Source organism: Musa acuminata, chromosome BXJ3-7, assembly GCF_036884655.1.
Source record: "Musa acuminata AAA Group cultivar baxijiao chromosome BXJ3-7, Cavendish_Baxijiao_AAA, whole genome shotgun sequence".
In the NCBI taxonomy this organism is placed as follows: Eukaryota; Viridiplantae; Streptophyta; class Magnoliopsida; order Zingiberales; family Musaceae; genus Musa; species Musa acuminata.
The window spans coordinates 11,461,035-11,470,477 of NC_088355.1; the positions used below are offsets into that span (position 1 = coordinate 11,461,035).

At 46.3% G+C, this 9,443-nt stretch overlaps 1 protein-coding gene across 1 annotated transcript; it reads right to left on the reverse strand.

Moving 5' to 3' along the window:
- Window positions 1-1,681: 1,681 nt before the first annotated feature.
- LOC135643806 (uncharacterized) lies at window positions 1,682-3,205 on the reverse strand. The gene has a single exon (XM_065161171.1). The coding sequence runs from the start codon at window positions 3,203-3,205 to the stop codon at window positions 1,682-1,684; it is 1,524 nt and encodes a 507-aa protein (XP_065017243.1).
- Between the last annotated feature and the right edge of the window lie 6,238 nt (window positions 3,206-9,443).

Genomic DNA, 9,443 nt, shown 5'->3' on the forward strand with positions numbered 1-9,443 from the left:
ATTCATCCGAGGAGGGCTTCACCCAGATATGGCTCGCGAGCTGTATACCATGCCCTCGGATGTCTTGCTTGGTAAATCCATGAAGTCATTGCTGTGGGTAAGCATCTCGCTATTGAGTCCTGACCTCCGGTTTGTCCGAGGGTGGTCCTGACCTTCCTTCTGTAGGTCCAGCACTATGCGATGGCGTTGGCGGACCGCGTGCGTGACACAGGTCGGGCCCTAGGCATCCTGTGCGACCGGAATGCCGATCTGCGTAAGTAGCTCGAGGAGGTCCGCGCGGGGGCAGCTCCGGAGGCGGTTGCGGTGGCCGAGCAGCGCTCTTCGGAGCTCGAGGCGGAGGTGATGCGCCTCCAGTCTGAGGCGGGGGCGACCGACCAGCGTATGTCGGCGCTGGAGGCTGAGGTCCTTCGCTTGAAGTCTGAGGCAAAGGCGGCTGAGGAGGAGAAGGAGGGTCTCCAAGGGCTCCTAAGGGTGATGCAGACCGAGGCTCGCCTGGCCCGGGGCGAGGCGGTCACCCTGACCCAGAAGTTGGAGGGGGCCCTGGTTGAGGCGAAGGGGGCCTCAGAGGCTCTGGCTGCCGAGCGGGATCGGCGGCCAGAAAAAGACAAAGAAATAATTGAAGCCTACAAGCAATCCTCAGGCTTCCAGCTCGGGCTGGTTCGGTCAGGGCAGGTTACCTATGAGTACGGGTACCGGATTGCCCTAGGCCGGTTCAAGACGCGCCATCCCGGGCTGGAAGTCGAGGTGGATCCATTTGCCTCGCATCCCGAGGATTTAGACGTAGATATGCCGGATGAGGTTCCTTTCGACGATAGCGTCGGGGGTTCCGACGGTTAGGGTAGAATTTTGAGGTCGGCTCGGCTGAGCTGGGGTTGAGTCCTGTAATCTCTTTTTGTAATCCTCGAATCCTGTTACAGTCAAGTCTTGTAATTCCATGTTTCTGAAATAAAGAAGACTTTTCTTCTCGTATGTTGTTCAGCTTCAAAAAGCGAAAAGCTCCTTACTCAGAAGAGAAACTTCCTCTTTTTTAGCCGAACAACTTCTTCCCTTAGGCGAAAAACTTCTTAAGGTTCTGGATGTTCCATGTTCTCGGCAAAGAAGAACCGTCCATTGTCGCGAGCCTATAAGTACCCGGTCGGATTACCTAGATGACCCGATAAGGTCCCTCCCATTTGGGGGCCAGCTTCCCCCTCGCTCGGGTTGGGTCACTTACCTCTGTCTTGCGCAAGACTAGGTCGCTTAACTTGATTGGTCGGGGTCGTACCTTCCTGTTGTAGACCCTTGCGACGACCCTTTTATAAGAGAGGGCTTTTAAGTGTGCGTCGGCTCACTGCTCCTCCAGCAGGTCGAGGGCGGCTCGAAGTCCTTCGTTCGAGACTTCCTCGTCATAGCCTCCTGTCCGAAGGGTGGCAATGGCTACCTCGGGCAGAAGGACAGCTTCGGTTCTGAATGCGAGGCTGTAGGGGACTCTTCAGTCGCGGTCTTGGGAGTGGTGCGTAGCGACCATAAGACACTCGGGAGTTCGTCCGTCCAAACCGATCGGGCTGCGGACACTCTCCTTTTGAGCCCGTCTAGGATGGACCGATTGGTCACCTCTGCTAGCCCGTTCGTCTGAGGGTAAGCCACCGAGCTAAACCTTAGCTGGATTCCGTGGTTCGCGTAGAACTCTCAAAACCTTCTACTAGTGAACTGGGGCCCGTTGTCCGTGATGATGGTTTTGGGCAAGCCAAACCGAGTCACCAGGTTCTTCTATATGAACTTTTCTATTTGCCGTTCCGTGATCGTCGCTAGTGGTTCGGCCTCGACCCACTTTGTGAAGTAATGGCCATGCGATGTACTTTCGCTGTCCCGAGGCTGGGGGAAAAGGGCCGAGCAGGTCCAGACCCCATTGCGCGAATGGCCATGCGCAGTCGATGGGGGTGAGCGGGACCGCGGGCTGCCGGGGTGTGCGGCCATGTTCTTGGCACGAACTACACCGTTGCACGTGGGCCTTCGCGTCCCGGCACATGGTCGGCCAGTAGTAACCTTGGCGAAGTATTTTGTGTGCCAGGGTTTGCCCGCCGATGTGTTCCCCACAGACTCCCTCATAGACCTCAGCCAGAACTGTCCGAGCTTCGTTGGGCTCCAAGCACCGTAGGAGGGGGTATGTGAAGGACCGCTTGTAGAGTCGTCCACTCACCTCGGTATACCACGCGTGCGTGCGACGCAAGCGCCGAGCCATCGCTTCATCGGGCGGAAGAGTCCCGTCCATTTTGAAGTGCAGCAAGTCTTGTACCCAGGTGGAAGGCACGCTGCCCGAGGTTGCCACTGCGACTTCGATGGCACGGGCAGGGAGCTCCTCTACCTCGGGCCTGACTTCGGGGGCTGGCTTCGATGCCAGCTTAGCTAGCGTGTCGGCTCGCTCGTTTTCTCCCCTCGGGACGTTGGATAATGTAAAATGAGGGAACTTGGCGGTTAGGTTCTTTACCTGTGCCAGGTACTTGGCCATGGTCGGGTCCCGAGCTTCGTATCCACCGCTGAGTTGCTCGGCTACCAACTGCGAGTCGGTTAGGACGCGGATGGCGACCACCTGCATCTCAAGGGCCAGCCGTAGTCCTGCAAGGAGCGCCTCGTATTCCTCCGTGTTGTTAGTGGTTTGGAACCCGAAGCGGAGGGAACGTTCGAACGACCGTCTGTCGGGAGATTGCAGCACCAGCCCCGCGCCGGCACCTTTTGAGTTGGCCGATCCGTCGACGTGCAGGACCCAGGCCTCGGGAGGTTGCTCGAGATCCCCGTCCTCGACCTGGGTTAATTCTGCGATGAAGTCGGCCACAGACTGGGCTTTGATAGCGGTCTTGGGCACGTATTGTATGTCATGCTCGCCGAGCTCCACCGCCCATTTGAGGAGGCGTCCTGCAACATTAAATTTAGATAAGATCTGCCGAAGCGGCTGGTCAGTAATGACCTCCACCGGGTGAGCCTGGAAGTAGGGGCATAGCTTTCGGGTTGACAGCATGAGCACAAGCGCCAGCTTCTCGATCGGGGGGTATCGTTCCTCCGGCCCGGTTAGGACGTGGTTGGCGTAGTAGACCGGGAGCTGTTCGCCGGAATCTTCCCTGACCAGGACGGAACTGACCGCATGCTGGGAGGCAGCCAGGTAGAGGCCTAGCTTCTCCCTAGGAGAAACTGAGGCAAGTCGGGGGAGGTTGCCTAGGTGTTGCTTCATTCACTCGAGGGCTTCCTCGCATTCTGCCATCCACTGAAAGTTCTTCGGGTTCTTCAACGCTCTAAAGAAGGGGAGGCAGCGATCACCTGATCAGGCAAGGAAATGGGATATGGCGACGAGCCTCCCATTAAGGCATTGTAGGTCTTTGATCATCCGAGGTGACTGCATGTTGATGATCGCCTGGACTTTCTCTGGGTTGGCGTCAATTCCTCTTTCGTGTATGATGAACCCGAGGAATTTTCCCGAGGTAACGCCGAAGGCGCACTTCGCGGGGTTGAGCCTCATGCCATATCTGCGCTGTTGAATCTCGGATTTTGATGATGAAGTCAATTGTCATTTGTTGACTAACCTATATGATTGAGATAAGTGTGCAGGATTAACTACGATGAAAGTAAGACATGTAGCATGAGTTGCGCCGAAGTCATGACAATGATCACGTTGGGAGTTCGAGAGTTCGACGGAAGTTCGGATAGTCGTCGGAGGTTCTGCGGGAACAAATCCGAGAAGTCCATAAGCTTGCCAAAGAAGCTCGTCGGAACTCGCCAAGTGTATCGTCGCAAGTCCAAGAGTTTGCCGGAAGTCCGCAGGAGAATCACCGAGGGTTCATCGGATGATCGACGGAAGTTCGCCGGAAACTTGCCGGAAGAAGCGATTGACGCACCGGAGCAAGCTGCAGAAATTGTCTTAGGATTTATCGTAGTTAGCACAATGATTAAGTTGGTAATGGGAGGTGATCCCATTAGCTTAATCTTGGGGCAATTGGGCCCCTGAAAAACTCAAATTGGGTCGAATGGATCTACCCATTCGGACCCTAATTGCTGTGGGAAGTGCAACCGCCCAAGCCAGGAGGTAGCACCTCCTGGGCTAAGTCTCCCAGGGAGACTGGGCGGTGCAACCGCCCCAGCCAGGAGGTGCAACCGCCTGGGCTTAGTCTCCGAGCGAGACTGGGCGGTGCAACCTCCCCTGATAGGAGGTGGCACCGCCTGAGCTCGGTCTTCGAGCTCTGGCAGGCGGTGCAACCGCCCCAGTCAGGAGGTGCAACCACCCCTGACAGAGGTGGCACCGCCCAGAGGCTCAGTCTTCGAGCTCTGCCAGGCGATGCAACCGCCCCAGTCAGGAGGTGCAACCGCCTGATCTCGGAATTTCGGGAATTGACAATTTTGAGCTCCAAATTTGAACTGGGTTGGGGCCTATAAATACCCCACCCATTCAGCACTGAAAGGTAGCAACTTACACTCGAAATCTTGATATCTTTCTGTGATTCTTAGAGCTCAAAATTGTTGTAAAGGCCAAAAGTTCTCCTCCCTCTGTTCTTCAAAGTTTTGAGTTGTAAAGAGATGAGAGAAAATTTCTGTAAGGGTTGTCTCCTAAGCCGGTCAAAAGGAGTGAAACTGTAAAAAGGTTGTTGGCCTTCGCCTATTGAAGGAAGGCCTCTAGTTGACGTCGGTGATCTTGTCGGTGGAGGAAGCCAAAAGTGGAGTAGGTCAAGATTGACCGAACCACTCTAAATCTCGGTTTACATTTACTTTGAGCATTTGATCTTTACTGCAAACCTCCTAAATAGCTACTGCCTTTTGCGCTTTTACGAACGAATTTCTAAGTTCAGAACTTTCCGAATCTGCGTTTAGATGTAAATCGGCTTTTTCGTATGATCATTACATTTCAGTTTACGTTTACGTTTTGATTTCAATCATAACTGCAAACTACCTTCTGCACATGTATAAAACATATCTCAAAGTTCAATATCTTCAAAATTGTCATTTAGACGTAAACTGGTTTTATCGTACGAACGTAACATTTCAGTTTGCGCTTGCATTCTGATTTTCATCATAAACTGCAAACTGCCTTTGTAGATTTACTTTAACGTCATCTCGCTTAATCTTAAGTAATCTTAGAATCGGCTTTTACATCGAAATCGTTTTTTATCAAACGAACGCAGCTTTCGGTTTTAATCGCTGAAAAATTTTCGCTGCACTAATTCACCCCCCCCCCTCTTAATGCTCTTGATCCTAACAATTGATATTAGAGCGGGGTTAACTCTCAAACGGATTAAAACCCAAGAGAGATGACTTACATCGGAAACCAAGAGGGCTATTCTATTACACGTCCACCCATGTTCAATGGGACGGACTACACCTATTGGAAGACCCGAATGAGGATCTTTCTTATTTCTATGGATTTTGAACTTTGGAATCTTGTCGAAAATGGTTTTTCGAAGTCTTCTCTTCCAATGATCAATTGGAATGATTTGGAGAAGAAGGCTTTCGCTCTTAATGCAAAGGCTATGAATGTCTTATTTTGTGCACTTGATAAAAACGAGTTTAATCGTGTTTCGATTTGTGAAACCGCATTTGATATTTGGCACACACTCAAAGTGACTCATGAAGGCACAAGTAGAGTGAAAGAGTCAAAAATCAATCTTTTGTTACACTCCTTTGAACTTTTCCGGATGAAACCGAGTGAGACTATTGGCGACATGTTTACCCGTTTCACGGATGTCGTCAACGGTCTAAAAGGACTCGAAAAAAGTTTTTCGGATTTTGAGCTCGTAAATAAGATTCTAAGATCCCTTCCTAAAAGTTGGGATCATAAAGTCACTGCTATTCAAGAGGCGAAAGATCTAAACAACTTCCCTCTTGAAGAACTAATCGGGTCATTAATGACCTACGAGATGACTTGTAAAGCTCATGAAGAGTAAGAAGACATCCTTCCAAAGAACAGGAAGGATATGACACTTAAAACTTCAGAAGACCACTTGAGAGAAAACTCAAGTGATGAGGACTGTGACGATGACTTGGCACTTCTAACAAAAAAATTTAAAAAAGTTCATTAAAAGAAACAAGTTTAAGAATGACACAAAAAATAAACTTGAACCCAAGAAGGACCAAGTTATTTGCTATGAGTGCAAAAAGCCGGGACACTACAATAGTGATTGTCCCCAAGTCAAAAAGAGAACATCAAAGAAGAAGGCGCTCAAAGCAACATGGGATGATTCGAGCCCGTCCGAAGAAGAGTCCAACACCGAGCAAGTTGCTCATTATGCCTTAATGGCCATCGGAGAGGAGGTAACGAATTTATTAGATGCAGATTTATCTTTCGATGAATTATTAAATGCCTTCCATGACTTATTTGATGAATGCAAGATTATCAATAGAAAATATAAATTGCTAAAAAAGGAGCATGATAGTCTTACTTGTGATTTTGATAAGTTAAAAACTGAATATCATGACAGTTTAGATCCATGCATCAAATGCCATGATCTAGAAACTCTCCAAAAAGAAAACTTGCTACTTATAGACACCTTGAAGAAATTCGAGGTTGGTAGCAAGTCATTGAACATGATCCTTGCAAACAAGGGTCACATTCCCAAAAAGAGTGGAACTGGATTTGTGAGAAGTTCTCACCAAAATCCAACCACCTTCATAAAAGGCACCATCCTACATGTTCGACACCAAAACAAATGCAACTTTTGTTGCAAATTTGGACACAAGACGCATTATTGTCCATTCAAGAAAATTAGTCCAAACAAATTGATTTGGGTTCCTAAAGGAACCATGATAAATTCCATGCAACATGATAGACAATATAGATCTATTTGTGAGCCACCTAAAAGCAAATGGGTACCTAAAAATCATCCCTTCCTGAAAAAACATTAAAAACATAAAAATTTTAGGCTGGAGCAAGAAATAATATTCTGCTCCTTGATTCTCGACCCAAGATCCAAAAAGGAGCTCGCAATGCTCTCTAGCCTAAATTACAGATGGAGATTATAAATCACAAATGCGATTTAGATACAACCTTATTTGACTTTTCAGAATTAGAAACGTATGATTCCCAAATTCACATATCCCCTGGATTTTCGAACCCATCCATTTCATCTGTTTATAACCTTCGAATCCAACTCTGTGACTAAGTCTGTCATGAACTTGCAAGGCTTACCAACTTGAACAAACTATCACAAACATGTGTACGACATTGAGAGTATGTACATTAAAAGATCTATCTTGATCGTGCAAGAGTCCTTGCCTTCAACTGAAAACTCTTACGTAATTACGTAAGTAAAGTTGATTGCTCTGAATGAAAATTCTCCTCAAAGACAAAAAACTCTCAGATCAGATCACACTGATCAGAACAAGTGCTCATCGCCCGCAGGTGGTGGCATCGCCCCAGCTGGAGGTAGCACCTCCAGCTGTCACGTGTTGCAAGCGGTTGCACCGCTCCAGCCAGAGGTGCAACCGCCCGCAACTCTGCCCCTTTTTAACCCAAGCTAGGGCCGGCGGTGAAATCGACCCCAACTCACTCCCTTCCCTCCTCTACTCTTCCAAGCCTCCTCCATCCCCATTTCTCCTATCTTAGCATCCCAAATACCCCTCATTTTAAAGCAAAACATCAACAATCCAACCCTCTCTTGAAGATCTCACTAAGGTACTCTCCAAGAAGCCCTTAAACTCCTTTTTGATTCATTTACTCTTGCTCATCACTATTCTTCTAAACAGCAATAGTTATGGGATCTAGAAGATCCTCAAGGGACAAAGGAAAGAGGAGATTAGTAGAAGATTTTGATCTCACCCTTTTCGATTCAAAATACCATGCTAAAAATTTTTCCTCTTTCGAACTTAGGAGTGTCAATAAGGGAAAATTCGTAGATTTAAGTGAACTAAGAGACTTAGAGACAATCCAATGGTTTGCAAACTTAGATCTACTTCCAATTTTGCAAATTAACGAACCTATCTATCCAAGACTTGTTAGATTGTTTTACAACAACATACAAGTAGATGAAGAAGAAAGAATGTCCACCTATCTTTTAGGACAACACATCTCAATTACGGATAGATTCATTTGCGACATGATAGACATTCCCATAAAAAGTAAAGGACTTTACTTTAGAGGATCATGGGATGATGAAACTGTTGGAACAACATATGTTGAAGCCTTAGGAACAATTTTTGCCAATCCCAACTTAGCATTTGTTCCTAAAAGTTGTGAACATCTACTGCCTCTAAACACTAAGGTACTTCATCATATCCTAACTAGCATCATTCTCCCTAAACAATACCATCATGATGAAGTAAGCCAATTAGAATTAGGAACTATGTATTTGATCATGAAAGGACATGACATCTGTCTTGGTTATCTTATCCAACAAAACATGTTAGAACTATCTAAGAAAGACATGATGCTCCCATATGGTGGTATAATAACTAGAATAATGAAAGCCTACGATATTCTAATACCACCAGAAGAAGAAGTAATAAAAGTAGATAGATTTAGCATAATTAATAAAAATCTACTTCACCGATTAAGATGTTTTTATAGAAACGATAACTAGGTTAGAATGCCAAGAAGAACTGATCCCCCTCAACCTGAACCAGAACCGGAAACACCAGTATTTAGGGGTACCCAATCTCCTTCGATCTATCCCTTTGAGGAAACACATCCATTTGAGCCAACTCATACATCATATGTCGAAGATATTGGGATTCGGATGGACCGATTCGAGCAAAGACAAGAACGGCTTGAACAACGACAAGATTAAATCCTATCTGAGCTGCAGAAAATTCATCGTCAATTTGACTCCTTGTTTAGGCACTTTAATTTTCCACCTCATGAATAAACTTGTATGAACACAATCATCTGTTGTTATTGTAAACTTCTTATGTTACTCACCATGATGTGCTTTGACTTGATATAGTTACCTGATATGTTTTGAGCATATGTAGAGTTGTAAACATCTATCGTGGTAAATATATGCCTTGTGGTGAATATAAACTAAATGGTTATCTCGGATCTTATATTGAAACTAAAAGCTTTGAGAACCTTGTGCTTTGATTTCCATGATAAATATAGTCTGAAAAAAATGATATACCAATGCAGTTAATAAGTCATTGTCATTGATACTAAACATCAACTAGCTAACATTTTTACAAAACCTCTAAGTGAAGAACAATTTGATTTCATAAGAAGAGAATTAGGAATGTTGATGTGTCCGAATAGATAAACTAGTCAAAATTATTTTTCGGATGATCAAATCACTTGATTGCCATGTGTCCGAATGATCAAATCACTTGATTGCCATGTGTTGAAATGTTTTGATTTTTGAAAAACTGTAGCATAATCTTGTCCGAATGCATGAAATAATTCATCTCATTTTCGGACTCGCTTAACAGTTGGAATGACAAAAATCAAATACACTCTTATGAAAAATATTTTTTTCGAAATGGATTTGATAAAATGACTT